Source organism: Siniperca chuatsi, linkage group LG1 (genome assembly GCF_020085105.1).
Source record: "Siniperca chuatsi isolate FFG_IHB_CAS linkage group LG1, ASM2008510v1, whole genome shotgun sequence".
Lineage (NCBI taxonomy): Eukaryota > Metazoa > Chordata > Actinopteri > Centrarchiformes > Sinipercidae > Siniperca > Siniperca chuatsi.
In genome coordinates this window covers 8457160-8478100 of record NC_058042.1, presented here as the reverse complement: position 1 = coordinate 8478100, position 20941 = coordinate 8457160, and the positions used below count along the sequence as shown (strand labels likewise).

Sequence of the window (20941 nt, the reverse complement as noted above, 5' to 3'; positions counted from 1 at the left end):
AATGACCTGCATTCAGTCTCAAGGTCTCTCTGCATGCAGATTCCCACAGCACAGAGTTACCGTCGGGAGCTAATGAGCAACATTGTGTGGTTTTTGTGTGTGGTTGTAGGTGTCTGGAACATTCTGATGAAATGTTTTCAAAATCGTCAATCAGTTAGATTTTTTTCAAGTAGTACGTGGAAGTTTAACTTTCTGTAGTAGTAAAGGTTACCCTCCTTTCCATCTGCAGATTACCAGCCCACACGTCTGAAGGGCCCGATATTTTACTATAACGGTACACCATTCACCGATTGAGGATTTTGGAGGTGAGAGCAAAAGGCTAAGCTCTTATCCAGCAGCTATCCAGTGAACTGAACCAAATAGTACACTTCATAGATAGTAATGGAGCAGCAACATTTCCACCTCCTTCACAGGACAGGAAGAAATCCTCAGCGGGCCACTTAAGCATTATCTGTATTGAACCAAGGACAAAAGCTCATGAGCTGCATTTGTGGGATTTCTCACATCTGTCACTGTTCAACTTAAAGGGCAAGTCTTATGATGTTAAGTGGCTTACAGCCCTCACATAGTGCCGATGATTCAGTGTAATGATGTAACCGAATAAAGCGTAAATCTAATCTCTGTGTGTAACCCCTCTCTCTCTCTGTCACCCACACAGGAGCCGTTTGTCTTGATCGGCTAACGTTTCGTTTCTGTCAGACTCTCCGCTGGCTCGGCCGCTGCCACCTGCCCAACGTACGAGCACAGTGCTGCAAAACCTGCAGCCAGCGTTCCCGCTCCAGCAGCACGTCTCGCCGCTGAGGTGCAACAAACACTCATCAACAGGAACACTGATTGCAGCACTGAGTGATGAAATATAAATCATCATTTCAAGTCAATAATCTGAGCCCTTTCCTGATTTCCTCACCACTACAGACTAATCTCTGCATGGCTGAAATTAATTGGAAATGTAACAAAGTATAGCCTCTCTCTTAGCAAAACAATGAGAATGTAAATATTTGTTTGCAATTTTTATATTATACAGTTTGACCAGGATGACATTGTATGAATCAAGATTTCTTTGTAACAGATACGGTGCTACATAAGGGGTCTCAGCTTAATAATGATTATTACACATGTAGATAAACCACTCATTAACCTTTATGGTTGGTACAATGCTTTCATTTTATTGACAGCAGCAGAAACTGAACAGATTAAAACAGGTATACAATTCACAATGTGGTTTTATGTATAATGTGGTACAAGTCTTATGAAGCAAAAAATAAGGGGTGCATAAATGCTTCATGTGACATTTATAAATAATTGACCGTTAGCTAAGCCCTGCCCTCCCCCCTTAGTTACTGTTGCTACACCTGTTTTTGATCTCGCATGGCACATATGCAGTTTACAATAACAATGGCAGATATATTTAAACAATGGTTCCTTGATTTCAGACAGAAGTAGACAAAAACAGGCTTCTCATTTCTAGTCCAACTGTCCTTTCGGCCCACTGAAATGACAACTGTCTGTAGCAAATTTTATCAGCTGTAGCTAGCTAACTAAGCTAACATTAGTTCCACAAGCTGTTTAAAAATGCCATCTCAGGCTGACTTTGTAATGCTGACTCGTTTTGAAACAAGAACCCCTGTTAATGAGGTCTTAAATATTCATTTGATGGGTACATACGTGATATTTTGCTAAAACACTGAGGCTAAAGCTGCATGTCCCAGGCAAAAAGTTAGCATCTCACCAGCTGATGATTCATGTAGTAAACATAGAAATAAAGCAGCAACATTGTTCTTGTACTGCAGTATAGAGCTAGTTAGTCTTAGTATTATACATATGATAAGGAAAAGTGTAAGCAAGCAGGTTGCTTTAAATTTGTATTTTCAATCCGTATGTTTTTGCTTTTAATGTTACAAGAGAATAGGCTTTAGGGATGTTGACTACCTGATGTGTTTGGCAAACGTAACCCTCGGATAATGTCTTGGATAATGAGTTCGGCTGGGTTTGCTGGAGTGCAACATTAGCCTAAACTCTGATGTAGTATAATCCATGATCCCACACACATAATTTGTAACCTCACACAAGAATGTATTTAACTTTATGCTAATATTTGCAGCTTACAGTAGAGCACACTGTTTAATTCATTCCTTACACTTCTGTTCTTGTGTTTTTCTTGGAAAGGATAAAAAGACACCACCCTCCAAACTTTTGACAGTATCACTCTTACTACAGCCCCATTTACACCGCTTCAACATGTGGAGAAATCCAGAGCTTGACAGGCCTGCCATGCATAGTTACAGGTGCTAAGCTATGATTGGACAATCACTGTTCGGGGGCGGGGTTTGGCAAACGGTCAGTTGTAATGTTTAATGTCCACAGCAGCTTGTAAAAGCCTTTTTTTGTGGTAGTTGTATCAGTAATAGTTGTGTAATGTAACACTTTGTCTTCACCACACACGTTTTTTCAAAGTCACAAATTAAAATGTAAATGTGAAAAGTGGAGCTGCAGGAAATACTTGGTGCTAGAGGCCACACAGGCTCCAAACATTTTGGGTCAGGTATTGGCAGGCCCAGTGCCTTATCTACTTGAATATTGGATAATTTGATGCATTATTTTTATTAACCACTTGATTGAAATATGAGTCAAATTCAGCATTTCAGAATACAAGTTTTTTTCAAGTGATACTGAAATTCTTCAAAATGGAGGGAGTTATTCGACATCAGTGTCATATCACATTAGGTTTAGTACAGTGTATTAAGGTATTAGGTATATTAAGTATTTTACTTATGCAACTGTGGTTGCTTTGGAGGAACTGAATTATTTCAGACTCTTCATACTTTCGTCTTTTCTGCTCGTTCCTGGATTCAGAATCGTTGCACTGACACATACATGTACAGTATGTAGGCTGCAATTCAGAGTCTTTTCAGCAGGAATTGAAAAGCAGCTTAAGCTTATCAATGGAGTCCAGCCCAGGCAGCTGCAGTGCCATCGTATCCTGTATTTCTTTATGCTGTTTAATGTCTAATGGTAAAATAAATAAATAAAGAAATATGTGTAGAAAAGCTTTTTGATATATTGAACAAAAAATAAATTCAATAAGGAGAAGGGGGGGCGGTCTATGTTTTGTAAAACACTGTCAGTTGAGATAAGGTGCCTACAGTATAGTCTATGGATCGTACCATGAATAGAGCTTTTGAAGCAGCGCTGCAGCTTTAAAGAAACATTTCTTTGTTGGAAGAGTGGAATGTAAACATGTCTCTGGAGATGTGGTCTTAAGGCATTTGTTGAAGGAAATTAATCTTACACAAAACCTGTTTGTTGACTAACGTACATACTTTCCTCAGGCAACTGTATTCACAAGCAACACAGGAACCAAGTTACAGTTGGAGTGTAGTTACATCTCACACAGTTAGAAGTCATAAGTGATTATTATTTGATAGTGCAGAGTTGTTATTTACTTTATGTGTATTAAAAGTAAATTATACTTGCCTTGTCTACCTATATTATGCATATATGTAAAGGGCTGTTTTTTGGCAGAAAAACAATGAAAGTGTTGTTATTTTTTTTACATTGATGTGTTAAAGTGAATTTTTCTTTAAAGGTTACAGGTAGGCACTCAAAACAATTTTCATATGTTGCCTTGTTCAGTTTGATATGTCAAAATTATATCCATTTGATTATACGATAAGCCGCTCCCTCCTTGGTTACTGTTGCTATGCCTGTCAAATTTTTTATTCTAGTGCGGCACATATGGAGTTTACAGGGATCATGGGCAAAATTAATTTTTCCAACAATTGGTCCTTGATGTCAGACAGAAGTACATAATTACTCATTTTCAGTCATTGACCATTGATTTTACCGGCTGAAATGATAACTGTCACTGGCAGATTTGTAATAAGTTAGTCAAACCGTTTGATGTTTCCAACTGATCCTGCAAAAGGGTCTTTGGTATGCATTTGATGGCTACATACTAACCCTATTTGTGACCTCAGCACTCTGTACACTACTTTGTGATTCGGTCACATAGCATTCCCTACACAAACCTCATCTGTTATCCAGCAGTGGGTTGTATCTTAAACAATATATTTGTGTTCTTCCCACAGATGTCTTCTGTCTGCCCAGAAAGATCAAATGCGTGTCCGAGGCAAAACCACCATTTAAGTTCAATATTTTCGCAGACTACTGCCGTGGCTGCGCAACAGACTAAATGTAGGATTCAGCTGAAAGGAAGGGTAGAGAGGAGCGGCACAATCTGTGGAAATGTTGGATTAAAATGTTGGTTTTGCCCTGAGCAAACATTTGTTCATTCCAGGCAAAAAGCAGACATCAGTAACACCACAGAAATACCTTTGAAGTCCGCTGCTGGATAACGGATACGAAATAACATTACGATTTTCCCCCTAAAGTTTGAGTAGGGAACGTCATGGGACTGAACCATGACGTTATGTATAGAGTGCTGAGGTCACAGATGGGGCTAAGCTACATGATACCATGCTATTTACACTACAATCATGCAAGAAAGACTGAGGCTAAAAGTCTGTATCCACCATGTGTAGAAGATAGTATGTTTCAGATTTACAAAACAACAGGTTTTATGGATGAGGAACGGATTTTTCAAAGCAATCAGTTGGCTAACTACAATCTTTTAACCTAGATTTTTAATCTACTGTAAACTTCATTGTGATGTGTTATTACATATGGATATTTATACACTGTGCTTTATACTACGAAATAAAAGTTGTGAAAAAATGCAAATTACAAGTCATTTATGTTCACAAATGTCAAATGCCTGACAAATATGCATGAGATGACAGCAGCTGAAACCGTCAAACAGAGAAAGAAAGCTGTAAATACAGTTGCTTGAAATAGAAAATTCCAGTAGAAAGAGATATGTTCATTCAAACTCCACAGCTCCAAGTTTAGGAAGAGAATGCAATTTAATACTGATGTGTGGAAAGCTGACAGTGCCACATGAAGAGAAACTATTTCATGAAACCAAAGGTTTAATTTATATCGCTCACAAGCATGCAGAAGTACATACAGAAAATATCAAACTGGACATTAAATTCAAAGTGATTTGTTTGGGTGGAGGGTCAGGCTTGACAAAAAGGTGTACTGAGAATTTAATGATTTTAAAATTTGATCCCATCAAAGAAAAACATGCCAAACCATATGATATAGTGTTAGTTACAATACAGTATAACAGCAGTGCTTCACAATGTGTTCAGTCATATTCATATTTTCAGTGTATGTAAAGTCAATTCAGTAAAGTTTTTCCGTTGAAAAATCAGTAATCGACAGGTGGCAGCGTCACCATCTGGGTGAACGCTTCGTAGTTGATAGTCCCGTTTGATTTGACATTTGCCTCTCTGAAGAGCTCATCCACTAGATGAAGAAGACAGAGAAAACAGCTTTATGAGTGAACTTGTCTAGAAAGAGCGCTGCCTGAAAACTCATTCGCCTCCCACGATTATTCAGAACTCCGAGGCTAGAGAGTCCCTACTGGTCTTTGCCTGTGGGAGTTTTTACTGTCTGACAACAACTCCTTCACAGTGTAGCGCTGGCAACAACCATAACCTCTGTGCTGAGTGTTCTTTTTACTCCCCTACATTTATCTGAGAGCTACATTTACTGTTTACTTTGGGGATTAAGATTTTAAAAATGAAATAAATATATATAATCATTTTACTTATTTAGTATGATGCACTGTTATAGATAAAAAAAAAAATATATATATATAGACATATATATATTTATTAATGCATCATAATTGAAGAATATAACACATAATAATGTACTCACAGGGGCCATGTTTCTGCTTTATTAGTACTTTTAAGTACATTTTGTTGTTCCTAATTTTGTACTTTTACTTTTTATTTTAAACTTTGAATGCAGGACTTTTACTTAAAATGTATTAGTATTTTTACATTGTTCTATTGCTACTCAAGTAAAAGGTATGAAAACTTCGTCCACCACTGATTGGTTTTACATAAACAACAGCATATTTATCATACTGATGGATCAGTTTAAGCTTCCCTTACAGTGACACAAGAATGATATCTATTTCCCATCTCCTTTTAATTAATTTCGATTGCCATTCATCACTGCTGTACTAGAGCTTTGGCATCTCAGTTAGTTGTTCTTTTTAAAGTCAAGCCAACAAACAAAAATCTCCTGAATACTCAAACTGGTGTATTACAGCAGCAACAGTGAGAATTGCTATTCAGGCGCTTCAAAGCACTTATTATTGTCTGCTCTTTTAGTACAGTGCCGTCATATCTCCTTCAATAGTTCGGGAATCCAACATCTTGATGGAAGTCTCCCCACTGGGAAGCAGTTGAGCTTCATTCATATATAAACTGCTTTATGTGCACAGCACTGTTGGTACTTAGAATTACATCTTTATGTTTTGAGACCAGTAACTGTATGAATGACTGAGCTCAGGCTTTGAAAAACAAATGGCAGCAAAATCATTTAACTGGATATCAGCGTCCCTGCAGGAGTCTTTCCATCAAACTCTCTACTTCAAAAACGTTGGACAATCCGTTTTTGATGCTTTGACTCTACTATCATCACTTCAGTACGAGTTTTTGCTGTAGCCCAGTATCAACACAGCAGCTTCTCTTTTTGCTGCTCGATTTCTGTCACAGGTGAGAAACAGTTAAGACATTCTGCAGATTTTCAGCTTGAGGTTGTTATTAAAATATATATATATATTTCACCTTCTTTGTCTGTGAGTTTCTCTCCTAACATGGTGAGCTTGGCGCGGAGCTCAGATGCCTGGATGTATCCTTTCTTCTGTTTGTCTGTCATCCTCAAGGCCTCCAGGATTTCTGTCTTGGGGTCTTCCTGTTGCATCTGTCTGTGCATCATTGTCAGAAACGTAGAGAACTCCAGCTCACCTGTCTTTTCTAAACATGAATGTAGCACAAAAATTAGGTCCGTGCCATGTTGTTAAATATACAAGAAATTTTTTTGCATGAGTTGACAAGTTTTGACAGTAAAATTGACTGTAATGGCTACTTGGGGGTAGAGATATTGGAACTGTCAGTTAGAAAAGTAATACTGTATGCTGTACACATTGTAAAGCCCTCTGAGACAAATTTGTGATTTTGAGCTGTATAAATAAAACCTACTTGAATTTTCTTTAACAAGGGAAGCAACAGGTTTCTACAGCGTTTATATGCCACATTTTTTGCCTTTTAAAAGCATTGAACTCAAGATACAATAATTATTATTGTTATTTACAATAACCTAATAATATCTAATGAAAATAATTGCTGTACATAAAACAAAAACACTTAGAGTTCTCTATAAGCACCACCCAAAATAACCATACTCGTAGACAACTAAACAAACAAACCCCACCTCCACTCCTGCATAAAGAGTTCCTACCTCTTGGCCTGTACGGAACAGTAATGTGTATAAAACCACGAAAGGGTGTTACTCAAAGACTTCAAAGTTTTAGTGTAAAGCCTGTTTTGACTTCTTTAACCACTGTCACACTGAACAGAAGTTTTCTCAACCTCGACTGGCCCGCAAACAAATTTAATTTTACTGTATGTTTGACTTTACCGATTTTGTGAACTTGTAGATGTCTTTCGATTTCACCGAACGTGGGGCTTGTCCCCAGGCAGCGCATGACTGTGATCAGGTCTTTGGCATCAATCTTGCCCTTTTGCTTCTTGTCATACAAGGAGAAGCACTCCTTGAATTCTGCCAGGGAAATAAAAAAGGTATATTGGATTACATCAGCATAGTTTATTACATTTTATTATTTAGTAAGGGACATGTTCAGTGTACTTTATCCATCATACAATAGCAGGTTGACTTAGAAATACATTATTTCACAGGAACTAATAACACTGAACAAAGTCAGACTTTGATCCTGAGTGTTCCATAACTTCTTTAAAATGTCTTTATTTCTTTTTCACCATGTATTGGATATTAAAAGATAAATGTACAGTACATATGAACAATACAGACTGGCAACATTTGCATTTTAAACATTAATAAATAATAGTAGTAGATGGAAAACAACATGCAGTGCTGTGAAATACTCTTACCATTGATTTGAATTGGTGTGAAGAATTTTGCCTGCAAGGTGACAATGGCATTGCATCACTTGGCAGGTAAGTACACAAAAATTGCTTTAGAAAATACATAAAAAATAATAGATAATGGCTTAATGGAAAGAATTTCTTGCTCTTACCATTTTTGCAGTTGCTTTGTTTCTTTCCAGGAAGGAGTTTTCTGTAGCCCACGTCACCTGTCCTTCCACCTCTGTTTAAAGTCCACCACCGTAATTTAATATGTGTTGCTGTGGAAACGCAGATACTAGATCCACAGTGCTGCATTGTCCTTTCCCTTTCCACCCCTCCAGTTATTACCAGTCAATCCCTGTATGACTTCAGTGTCATATAATTAAAGGGATTTAAAGATTTTAAATCATTTTAACTAACTCACGAATAAAACAGTTATAGTCTCTTTATAAAGAGAGTTGATTTCAAGCACATTCAGTGTCAAATAAAACAAGTTAAGAGACAAATGTGAGTAATAACCAGCACGTAGTAGGTCAATTTCAACATTTTAATTAAGATGAACATACGTAAAATCTAACCAGTAAGTAAACTGTATTTTACAAGCAACAAAGCGATCTTAAGCAAACAAATAATACTGTACAAAACAGTAACAATCACAATATTACAGTAAGAACAATAACTCTAAAGGCAGACGTCCATTCAACATGTGAAAACAATCAGCAAAGTAACAAATGATCAGTTAAATTCTGCTTTTATAAAAAATGAGCTTTCCTTTGTATCTTAAAAGTCGTCTGCTCGTGTTTCCTTGAATTCCTTTTGAATAATGTAAAATCTGTACAATAGACTCCATTGTGAACACTAATATTGTACATTACTTACACACATCGTGTCAGAAATAATGCAATAAGAACAGTATGCTGTCCCTTTAAATACCTGAGAGAATTTATTCTTAAAAAAAAAAAAAGCTTTGAAACAGTCCTCCATTTAGTAAGTTTAGTTTAGTAAGTAGGTAATGATTACAAAACATGCAACTGAGCTATTTGAAACACATAGCTCAGTTCCTGCTAACCTGTTGTATGTCATATGCACATGATAGACAGTGCTGGCCTAATGCATCATATCTATCATAGTCTCAGATCTCATGTCATAAGATCCAAGCTGTTTTGAGAGATCTGAGCGCATGTGCAAAGTCAGAAAAACAGGGCAACATTTCGCAAAACATCACAATTCCAACCTGTTCAAGTCGGTGTTTCTCAATATAGAAATAGACAGAGGACAGAGGAGACAGATCCCCTTCTGAATATATGGCTGAAGCCAGTGGAACCTTGTGTTTAACAGTGAGCTTGGTGAACATCAACAAACTTCATCGAGCGTGACGTCATCGGTGCCCGAGTGCAGCCACTAACTCTGTCACAGGAAATCTGCTGAAGAACAAAAAGATATGCATATGCAGAGATATTTTTTCTTCAAACGCAGAGGTATACAGACCTGGACAGATGTAATTCAGTGGTTCTTCTTGATATGTAACATGTAGTAGGACCAGGGTTCTGGCACATAAATGAGTCCGGGGTACTTGTTGCGTAGCACAGGGTCGTTCCACAGATAGACCACCCACAGTGCCACCAGGAGCACAGTAACACTGAAACTACAGAACAGGAACAGGCCATTGCTGTCTAGGCTGAGGCCTTTACGCTGTTGATGTATCACTACAGCAACCATGGCAAGGAAGGTGAGGAGGAAAAGTTCAGTGATCTGTCCCTCAGTGACCAAGTACCTTGAAGAAACAAAAGAAAAAGCAAGAGATATCATGAATGAATGAGTCAATTAATGACACATTTAAACAGAAACCTTTGAAATAACCACACAATACTGCTTTATAAAGTTACGGGAAACTTTAGAGATCTGTTTTACAATGAAAATGTTAACTTAATTTATTACATTAGAAGTTAAATTGCAAATAAAGTCATTGCTTTTCCAAAAAGCATATTTTTTTAGGTTTGTGTCAGCCATGGATGCTGCTCTCCTCAATTTGAATTTCTGCACAAAGTGAAGATGGAAATAACAGAGTTTGTTTTCATCCCTACAAAAGAAACCATATGGTGCTATTCATTTCATTAAATATAAAATACAATTTCCAAAAACATTAAAATTGTTCCAGCCAGTAAACACAGTGATTTAAATTGGTTTTGTCAAACTTTCATTTTTGTTGTTATGTAAGCGACCGACCCTAAGTTGTTGTGAACATTACACTCTGTTTACTGTCAATCATCTGACAAAAGAAGGAAATGTTTTGTCTAAAAAATGCTGTTGTACACTTTTTTTTTTTGGAGGGGGTTGGGGGTGGCTCTTTTGTAAGCCAGACAGCAATTCATTTTATAAACAGGTTGGACAATCTAAAGTTTACTTGTAAAAATTACCCAAAACTAGTTGGCTTGGACTGCAGAAAGATTGGGTGGAAACGTTCGTTAGCTAATCAGAGTCAATGCCAATGTAATTACCCTGTTAATCCTTTAAATTCACTTTATCTCACTGTATTCTTTACATTATCTGTTTATACTGCATACATATGTCATAGTTTTTGTACTTTTTCATGCCAAAGATATCCATCATTCACTCTTTTCTTTATCACACTGACCTCCATTTTCTATCTTTGCATTACAAAACTAAGTTGAAATCATCACAGAGAGTACAAAGCACTTCTTATGTTATGGACAGGGAAGGCATCTCTAAAATGTGGATTTACTAAAGACCATCATCAGAGTTCACTGTTCCCTTACAGTTTCACATCATTCAGGCTACTACAAAGGTTGATGCACTGTCTATAAACGTTTTTTTTCTTCTTTAACAAAACACTTCATTGAGAACACACAGAAGGTTTCCAGAGACGTGAGAAGGTGACTTACCAATAGTAGAGGGCGCTGGGTCCCAGCAACAGCCAACCAGAGACAGGAATCTTTTTCTGTTCTTTGGCCTTGGTGAAGCAGCCGGTGAAGTAGATGAACAGAATGATGAAGAAAGGAATATACCTAGGATAAAACGAGGCAGAAACTGTACAGTGGACCGATCCCACTTAAATGATGATGCACTATTTAGCTAAAAGATACAGCATATCTTTTATCTGCATAATTCCACACAAGTAGTTAAATTAAAACTCTCATTCAACAAAAATCTTTAAAAAGCCTTGTCATCAGTAAACCAATGTAAGGTTTAATGAATGGTGACTCATACTTACAGTTCAGCATACAGTATTGCTGCTTTTATACCAGTATCCTTTAGAAGGAGTCTGATCATTGGCCGATATTAGCTTATCACCGATAATGCCAAAGACATGTTAAAGGCAGTTTAGAAACAGTATTATATAGTGTTTGTTTTATGTAGTGTGTCCACCAGAGAGCACTGACAATTTCAATTATTTTTCAACTGTAAAATGTCAGTACCTGTCTCACATTTTAAAAAGAAAAACTAATTTAAGGGATCCTTATCAATTTACCTCCTTAGATGGCCACCCAACTTGAGCCTATAGGTTCTGCTCGAAGTTTCTGCCTGTTAAAGGGCAGTTTTTCCTTGCCTCCATCACCAAGTGCATGCTCATGGTGAGAATTGGTGGGTCTCTTTAAATAATATTATAAACAGTATGGTCTAAACCTGCTCTATATGAAAAGTGCAATGAGATAACTTCTGTTATGAATTGGCGCTATATATATTAAATTGAAATGAACTGAATTATCAACATCCCTGGTTCACATTTGACTGGGGACCTTTGTTGCATGTCATTCCCCATCTCTCTCTCCACTCATTTTCTGTCATTGCTATACTGTCACTACCCAGTAAAGGCAGGCATAAAATGCCTTTGTAAAATGTGTAATTTTAATACACTGTTTTTAAAAAGGTTATTTTTGGGGTATTTTTTTACTTTATTGAACAGTTGATAGTTGAGACAGACAGGAAACAAAGGGAGAAACAGGCATATGACATGCAACAAAGGTCCCAATGCACTGTATCATCTAAACACTGTATAGTGTATCTTGTTCCTGGATTTTATGCCAGTTTGTTATGCCATCTCAGTCTGTGTGTTCTGTCCAGAGGTACAATATTCAAACCACACCCATCAAGATCCCCACACACAACACAGCAGTATCATCCCATGCAAACTGAAATTCTGTCAATGCCAGAGTGAAAACATAATTCTGCAGCGTTCTCAGCCAATTGAGCCGCTTAACTGTCATTAAACTGAAGGCCTATACAAGTGAAAGGAAAGGGGGGGAGAAATATACATCTTCCTCTTCCTGCTTATAATGAAACCCCATTCCACCAAATTCTTCACATCATTTTTTTCAAAATAAACCCAGTTGTATAATTCTGTCCCTCTTTTCACGCACGTTGTAAGATTCATTTTCCAGTCAGCACACATGTGTCTCAGTCCGCTCATCCTAATATCAGATCGTATTTACATGTGGAAAATAGCTATAGATTCCAGCACACTGATAACTGGATGCAGTTCTTATGGTCTCCACTGTGTTAAAAATCTCTGAATCTACACTTTTGCCCTTTAATTGGTTTCTTGCATCAGTGTGTTTTCAAAAGACACAACATTGATTACAATCAGATTAATCATTCAGATTTAAACAGAAAGAGGTAAACAAACTTAGTTTCATAGCAAAGCATTCGATCCTGTATTCTGCTACAATTCAGTCATTTCCCAGCACTGCACAACACAAATAAATCACAAACACATACCACATTAAGTGTCCCAGCTGCTCATCATAATAATACAGCAGCTCAAAGGAGTCAATCTGTGAAGAAAGGACAAAAAGGCTGAAATATTGAAATATTGAAACTAATTAAAACATTAATAGGTATGTTTAATGGCACAATAATGGCATATATATGCTATTCTGTATTGATAGGGAAGCACTGTGGTCCTCCACTCTGCCTTATGCAACAGTGCCACCTACTGTTCTAGTACCAATTACACTTTATTATGGCAATTAAGTAGCAACATCTACAGACAGGTGGCAAATTAGAGGAAAAACAGAACAAATGCAGATGCTTCAATACAGGGCACGAGGGGGACCAGAATGGTTTGAGTATGAAAAAGATGTGAGTCATATGCTACGTAATAGACCCTATTCATCTGTTGTGATGGTGTATGTGGGTTTACATCCACTTTAATGAGATTAGATTAGAGTCAACTTTAAGTGGTACTATGGACATTATATACAGATGGCAATAACTTGACTTTTGTCAGCTTTCTGCAGTGACCTGATTTCTGAAAAATCTCTTTTGGGTTAAGAGAAACCCAGATGATACATAGCATGATATCTGCTAGAGAAACCTGATTTCTTGATCTGGTACAATATTGTCATAACTATAAAGAAAGCATCTTTAGTGTGGTGGGATGAAAAGATTATTTCTTGTAGCTGTGCATGCTTGTATCAAAAAACAAAAACTGACCTAAACTAAAAATAAGTCTAAATAAGTCAGTTTTCACTGCAGGATAAAATTCAGACACATGTACACAGTAAAAAACAACAACAAAAAACTGTGTACTCTCTCACCATCACCTGTACTCTAGCTGAGCTGTCAGTCAAAATGCTCTGAACAAAAACAAAACAAATCTCTTCCAGTTTCAGCACCAGGTCCATAAATTGGTTTCTTATATAACATTCACTTTTAATACACTTAAAATATGACAATTGATCCAAAGAGTAGAGGGGATCAGATTTAAAACTACATGTGAATGTTGGTTTTAAACTAATCAGGTTATTGCAATACACGTTTTATCATTTCTGGCCTTAATCTGATTTCTGCTTTTGTGCATGGGTCACTAATGGTTGCTCCACTGCCCAGGAAACAGTACAGAGATACAAGAAGACATCAACTTTCAGAGCTTGGGGTCAAATCAAGCCAGTGCTTAGAATCTTAACATGAAACAAACATACATTAGTTAATCTATATACTTTAATAGTCTTGACTCCTTCTATCCTGCCCCAGATATGCCATACATCAACCTATAATATCTTGTTGACAACCACATCATTGTCAAAAGTGTGATGCTCCGCGTTCATTTCGGAAATCAAGATGACAAAAGGCAAGATGCGAGAGCAGAGAGAAAAATAAGCTACACTCCTACACAGCGGGATAAATTCTGCTAGATCAAACAAATAAGACATGTTTGTGGTGTGTTGTCAGTTCATGTCATAGGCAGACAAGAAAAGCTCTTTTTTTTTTTAAAGTCACTGAAAGTCACTGAACAGAAAAAGTATTAAAAAGGAAATCCGACAAAATGTTAACAATTTTCTCAGGGTATTCCAGTATTCCCAGTATGCCCATCATGGAATAAAACTGTATCCTGCTCTACTTAAACAAAATAGATACTTACCAGTGAGGCAGGTTGGAGGTCTTTAATGATGGGGTTCTCTCTGACTGACAGATGAAGCTGGTAGCCGCTCAGGATGAGCCGGTGGTTGATGGAGTCTCCCACCAGGTGGATGCTGGCTCCCATGACAAAAGTGATGAAGCAGAGGTAGACCGCTGAGCGAGGCAGCACCCTGGGACTGCGCTCAATCAGCTGAATGGAGCATCAACACACATATTCTGTATATGATATCAACTGTATCTAAGAAATATGTAAGACATAATCCATTACTACTTTTTAATTATTTTGGTTACATCTTTAGCAATTAGTGCAAACTACTACTACTGCAAATACATATCAAGTAGCTTGTTTTTGGTTTAATAACACACATCCCCTAAGAAAGGCAGGTAACCTGCTTTATTTCAGATATTTCACCCTGTTTTCTGCCCATTTCATTATGCTATGCTGTGATGTGGCAGACTGCAGACTTTCAGGAATCAATCCCCAGGTCTATGTGGTTGTGTGCAAGAACCTAACCAATGTGCCTTGAAAAGCAGTTATGCATGTCACTTTGGGCTACCTTACTACTTTGTGTCAAGTGTCAATTTAGCTTTAGAAAAATCAATAGGAAAACAATGCACAACATTTTTACTGAAGCAATGTTGATATCGAATGTGAACTGAGGCAAACCAAAAGGAGCATGTATCACCTGTAAGGCAGCTTAAAGTTACAGTGCCCATAGGCTTCACTAAGTCTAACATTAACACGCTGGATTAAAGGTCTCATAAAGCTGGTAATCAACCAGCTCACTGGGTTTGCACATCAGCTACAACTGTTGAGACTCAAGGAAAAATTTGTTAATTATAGAATCAGGAAGTAATATTCAGCAAAACAAAACTACAACAGAATTATATGAATTTATATTTTATAATTTATATGAATAGTAGAGAATAAAACAATGATCAAATCCTAAAAATGCTAGGCTAGATGGACATCAATCACAATCTTCAATGTAATCATAATCACGGTCAGAATTTACAACATGTGAAGTGGTCTAGAATGGGACTGAGAAGGACATGGATTACTGAGATTTGTCAGGAATCCTATCAGGTTCATATAAATATCATGGAGAGCATTTTGATCCTACTGAAAAAAATGTTTTTGTGCTCTTTGTCACTGGCAGCAATTTTGTCCGTGTTGGGGTAAATTATACCTTTCTGTTGATTAGCTAGTAGGTGGGCTATTTACATTTTTTGTTCTTGTGGTTACCATGGTGGGCCTGCTTTTAAAATGTAAAAGCTATTTCATTAGGAACGTATGTGTTAAATATTCTCTCACAATCACCAAAGCACTTTGTTGTGTTAGGACTTACCTTGAGCATTAGGAATGGTGTTATGACATTGTAGGCCATGTGGAAATAGTCTCCAGCACTGGGCTTGTTCAGGGGAAACCACTCCAGAGGAAGGATGATCTAATACATATGATACCAAGAAAATATGTTCACTGCTCCAAGAAATGGGATGTAACCATCCATCTTTTTTTTTTGCACTATTTAAAACTGCATGCGGTATGGATTAAGTGAAACGTGCATTGAGCCTCCTTACCATGACAATAGGCCTTCCAAAGTCCAGTATCCAGTTCTGCAGAGTCAGACAGAACCACAGGTCAAAGTGGAAGTGCTTCATTTTCTTCTGTGGCACATTTTCCTTCAATCCACCAGGAGTGCTGTCAACACACATTTACAGTGACTGTAAGTCATTGTAATAAAGCAACATTACAAAATCAAAGGGCAGCACAGAGGTTGAGCATTTAATAGACATGTTGGGAATACTGCAATAAAGTAAGGGATACTATGGTGTTTACTACTGCAATAAAACACATGGTTGCCCATGCTTCTTTTTACTTACCTACTTTATTACTACTTTAAATGTTAGGCCACATCCTTCATATAAAAGGTAACAAAGCACTTTGCTTAGCAATAGTCATGACTCATGTGTATGCAAAGATGGCATGTACATATCTAATGAAAATTCAAAAAAATTCTGTAAATACTTGCACTATAGACAGAGTGTTCATATATTTTAGCAGATTATGGTAAATATGTAAAAGAGGGGAAGAGGGAAATTGCACAATATAGCATATAAATACCATTATACACTTTTAAGTTAATGCTTAAATCACTGTATGTTTGCCATTATAACAATTGTATTTTTTTCTTCTTCCTGCACTCTATGAAATCACAGTCAGATGATGTTTGCATCATCAGCTGTGGATTTGATGAGATATTCAACTTAGTGTGCATTGTGTGCAGCTGTGTAATTTCCTATTGCACACTGAACAATCACTATGATTCAGCATGTGTACCTGGACAACAAAAGGCTGAGTGCAGCTGAATGCACTGTGGGTCCTCCAGCCCTGCCTGTCAGGTCACGTAAAAGGAACATAGGTTGCTTGTCAACATCAGCAAAAGAGATATGGACTACTAATAGAGCTGTCAACCTCCATGTCTGCCTGAAACGCTCTCTCTTGTCATTCAAATATCCAGACAGCAATTAAGGCCAAAAACATGGGTCATGAAATGTGTCCAAATCAGATGCTTGTTAGGTGGTCCTTATTTCTCCAGTCTAACTTATTGAACATATGTCATATTGAAGGAAAGAACAATATAGTTTCTGATGCATTGTCCAGAGCCCCATGCCAGTGATTGTTGTTCCATAATTTGTCTTTTTTTTTTTTTTTTTTTTTTTGCATCTCTCTCTCTCTCTCTCTCTCTCTTAAATCACTTCAAGGTACCAGTTGCTGAGATAAGATGTGAGGCCACAAGGTGGAGGAAAATATGTGAGCAAGTGCTAAGGTGGCAATCTTTATTAGTTAAAATTTAGTTTACAGCCAGGGTTCCTGTTCCTGACCCATAAAAATCATTTATTTTAGTTAATCCTTTGCATGTGCTTCCCTTATTTGCTATGGTCTTAGAGCCAGGGCCATAACACAAGCCGCACTTTTTTTTTTTTTTTTTGCAAAACTCAAGTGCAAGAACTTTCAGAACAAATTCTGCCACCAGCAGTTGGTTTCAGTTGAACATTCTGTTGCTAGTAGCAACCATTACTGGCAGAATTCCATACCAGTTACAGTTTAACTGACACTATTACGTCCACCATTTTGTCAGATCTGTGTGTATTGTACTGTGTACTGTGCAAGCATCTTTTATCTGTTCCCCAGGTGCCCTTTTAAGGCATAATCTGAAGGTATTCTTTTTATTATAGCTGTTTGGTGATTTTTGATATGTGATTTAGTAGAAGTACCTTATTTGGTCTAACTCTTGTTTAGGTGTGTCTCACCTTTTTCTGATTTGTAACCAACATCATTCAATTTGTTGTCCAATACTATTTTCGCAGTTTCACAATTGCTTCCAGTTAAAATCTCAAAGGCCAGCTGCTGTTCTTAACCTTAATTGGAGGTGTGTTTAGCTTGCTGCATATCTGTGCACCTACAAGCAGTGATCATTAGTTTCCAAACCAGGAAGGGAGCGCAGCTATTTACACTACAGCTTCCATGGACCCACAACTCACCGTCAAACAGAGTTAACTGGCAAAATAATAAAATATAGTGAAATTCAACATTACTGAGTACTGAGCCCCCAGTCATCCTGCACTAGCATTGCTGGTTCAATCAAGTGATAGTAGGACCAGCAGCGAAAAGGCCAAGCACTGACTGCAAACAAGAGAAAAGTAACCATAACAGCATCTATTTATACCGGTCACATGCAACCGCTGGAGTGTTTCTGCAGTCAGTCCCTGTTTATTAACCACAAACAGCTACAAGACCTGACAACAAATACGTTAACATCAACCTATAGCTAAGTTGAGACACGTTCAATTTGAGCCTTTTACACCTTAATTCGCGCCTGTTCGCCTTCATTTGCGCGCAACAGTTGACTTTGTTTGCAGTCGCGCCGCCTCCAATATTCGTTTCTGGACACATGCAAGCGAACAAGCAGCAGAGCGGATACTGAACAGTAATGGGTAACAAGGGGTTACAAAGAAGTTCATTTCTTAATATCCCACTATTTCTGTAGTTTCTGAACCGAGTCTGCTTTCCTTCACTGACCACAAAGCAGTGGCTAAAAAAGGTAACAATAACTTTAGCCTAATGTTAAGTGTAACGTTGCAAACCTAGTTTGTGTTGTGTGTAAATCGGTGCCTCGACGTTTTCGTGCAGTCTCCATTTTTGGTTCCGTGCTAGCTATCGTTGGTCTAGCTAACGGTACTCCCTGACCGTTCCGTGGTCCAATCGATGGAAAGTTAACGGGATTAAACTACAGTACACATCTTTCTGTCAAAACTCATCTTCACTTCCTAGTTGCCGCCTTGTTGCCGCCTTGTTGCCGCCTTGTTCCCGCCCTTCCGCCTAATCCACCAATCACATTGCAGCAGAGGAGTCAGGCGCGGAAGAGGGCACACTTAACCCTGAGTTCAGATTTGTAGGCAAATTTACCAACTTCAACCCAAATTACAAAAAGACATAAATAAAAAACATTTTCTACTTGGCCAAAGTTATTTGGTATAATGTGCTGGAATAATTATATAATTTTTCAGTGCTTAATTATAATCAATTCATAAATTGATACATTTAAAAAAGCGTTTTTAAACCGATTTATTTAAAAACTGAAAGTAAAATATAAAAAGATCAGTTTGCCAATCAATAATTTTTATTCTGTAGTAATAATTCATCAATTTAAAAGGTTTTTAGATGATGAATTGATGAAAATGAAAATGCGTGTTTTCATGTTATCTCACAATTGTCCTCTGCTTTACAGGCCTGGTTGTGTCAAAGTCAAAGTTTCCCCATCGATTTGTGTTTCCCCTTACTTTAACCAAGTGGTTCTCAAATTGTTTCTGTCATGCCCCCCTTCAGAAGCTGAAAAAAGTTCATGCCCCCCACCCTAGCAAAAGTTTTAATATTTATATCCCTAACAATATGGGCGATTTAAATAAACAAAAGATTCCTGTTAGCAAAATAGCCTTGTTAGCATCAGAGCACTTTTGTTTATTTATGTCACTTTAGGTCTGCTCAACATCCACACACCCCCGCAGTGGCTCAAGTTAATGTACCAATAATGTACCAGAGGGAGGTGTCAATAAAACAGTGTGCACGCCCATACTGACCTGAGAAGAGGTCTGATCAGGCAAAATAAGTGAAAACACCTGTGTGAGTGGAGCAGTTTCCAAACTGTCTCAATTTATTAATTAAGTTTAATTAAACATTGAAACTCTATTATTATTCCAGTGGTTTACAGCTCCATATAGTACCTTAGTCATCTGTGACTTGTATTGCTATCTTTGTCTTTCTGAAAAGAGGACCACAATGGAAATAAGTTATCCTTTAACTTTATTGTGTTATCCTCAACATTTTCAATGATAATGTATTTGTCTGCTAACCTTTGGTCACAACATTTTAATTTATCTACTTCTTTTTAGTACAGCATTTGCTAAGCTTTCCTAAGAATGCATTATTTAGGAAAGGTAAAAAATCCCAAAGAAGTAATCCTAGTATATGCAACCCGAAGTAATACTTTTTTATTTACAGTCTTGTAATTAGAGGATGCAATTAGTCCAATTAGTCCACTGTGCTTCATGTTGTGGGGAATGCTATCAATGATGATTCAACCATCTGTTGTATGCATTTCAGTTTAAATGAACCATATGAAAGGATCTGTGGTCTCTGAGGAGCTACCAGATGCCCAAAAGCTGGTCTTTGTAATTTTTGCAGATGTTAAAGACCAAAAGCCATTATTGAAGAAAGGTCCATAAAACTCCATTAACATTAGAAAAACGGATGAATCAATAAAACTAAATTGACAGTAAAGCTTAATATTCCTGATAAGACTAGTCAGAATCTCCAATCACACAGATTGTAAAATATTAATATTAACTAGAAAAATTGCATTTCCTGCTGAAAATGCGCAAAAAAGCTGAAAGCTGAAATGACTGAACTCTGAAATGAAATGCATGAAAAGTCTTAAAGCTCAAATGCATTGCATTGCAAGTACTACTACTAAAGTGGGCGAGGGGAGGCATACATGCTTACACCCTGCTAAAATCATGTATGTAGCTCACAATGGAATAACGATCAAAGTCTAATAGCATTTTGACCTATGTGTGCATGTAATTAGACCAAGTTCTCTGTCAGACTGATAAAAGCACGATGAAATGAGTTCGGCGGCGTAATTAACCTGTGACTACAGTGCATCTTGGTCATGGGCTGATGAAACATATCATTTGATATGCAAAGCGCATACAACTCTGCTGCATGCCTTTTAATCAACTCTTTTCAATCCATTAAATTAAAGTACAGTCAACAGCAGCCACTTTCAAAGCAAACACATTAGAGAAGAAATAACATTTATGTTGGTGTTAACCTTCAGGTACAGCGTGTTTATGCAGATATCAGCTCATGCATGTGTAGTGGAGGGTAAAGCTATCTAAACACAGTTTACCACCTGTTCAGGGTACCTGTATAAGATAAACTCTCATCTGTTTTGTTTTTTTCTTGTGAT

At 37.4% G+C, this 20941-nt stretch overlaps 3 protein-coding genes across 6 annotated transcripts in view; 1 reads left to right on the top strand and 2 right to left on the bottom strand.

The window, feature by feature from the left end:
• Window positions 1-4740, top strand: part of LOC122873928 (A disintegrin and metalloproteinase with thrombospondin motifs 7) — an 88762-nt gene extending 84022 nt beyond the window's left edge. Inside the window, exon 24 of the mRNA XM_044191299.1 lies at window positions 659-4740. Coding sequence (XP_044047234.1) covers window positions 659-801 — 143 coding nt within the window. The 3' untranslated portion in view covers window positions 802-4740. The remainder of the gene's footprint in view (window positions 1-658) is intronic.
• Window positions 4741-4903: 163 nt separating this feature from the next.
• calml4a (calmodulin-like 4a) lies at window positions 4904-8261 on the bottom strand. Its single transcript, XM_044191371.1, has 5 exons — window positions 8198-8261; window positions 8052-8082; window positions 7561-7701; window positions 6708-6896; window positions 4904-5370 (listed from the first exon to the last, which is right to left on the bottom strand). The coding sequence occupies exons 1-5, from the start codon at window positions 8198-8200 to the stop codon at window positions 5273-5275; spliced, it is 462 nt and encodes a 153-aa protein (XP_044047306.1). The 5' UTR covers window positions 8201-8261; the 3' UTR covers window positions 4904-5272.
• Window positions 8201-18815, bottom strand: cln6a (CLN6 transmembrane ER protein a). 4 transcript variants are annotated; one of them, XM_044191341.1, is made up of 8 exons: window positions 18558-18815; window positions 15990-16110; window positions 15758-15856; window positions 14410-14598; window positions 12765-12820; window positions 10931-11053; window positions 9516-9801; window positions 8201-8268 (listed from the first exon to the last, which is right to left on the bottom strand). In XM_044191341.1, exons 1-7 carry the CDS (start codon window positions 18608-18610, stop codon window positions 9531-9533), a joined length of 912 nt encoding a protein of 303 aa, XP_044047276.1. In that variant the 5' UTR covers window positions 18611-18815; the 3' UTR covers window positions 8201-8268; window positions 9516-9530. The 4 variants fall into 4 exon arrangements, with proteins under 4 accessions (XP_044047276.1, XP_044047284.1, XP_044047294.1 ...); XM_044191349.1 differs by lacking the exon at window positions 8201-8268 and adding an exon at window positions 8288-8305; XM_044191359.1 differs by lacking the exon at window positions 8201-8268 and adding an exon at window positions 8376-8393.
• Window positions 18816-20941: the final 2126 nt, after the last annotated feature.

Coding starts and splice junctions, on each gene's coding strand:
- calml4a (XM_044191371.1), bottom strand. Junction 6,897..7,560: donor TCTACAAGTTCACAAAATCG/GTAAAGTCAAAC, acceptor ATTCATGTTTAG/AAAAGACAGGTGAGCTGGAG. Junction 5,371..6,707: donor GAAACTCACAGACAAAGAAG/GTGAAATATATA, acceptor TTCTTCATCTAG/TGGATGAGCTCTTCAGAGAG.
- cln6a (XM_044191341.1), bottom strand. CDS start 18,610: ATGGAGACTGCACGAAAACGTCGAGGCACCGATTTACACACAACACAA. Junction 11,054..12,764: donor CAGCTGGGACACTTAATGTG/GTATGTGTTTGT, acceptor GTTTTATCCTAG/GTATATTCCTTTCTTCATCA. Junction 9,802..10,930: donor CCCAGCGCCCTCTACTATTG/GTAAGTCACCTT, acceptor TGTTTCTTCAAG/GTACTTGGTCACTGAGGGAC.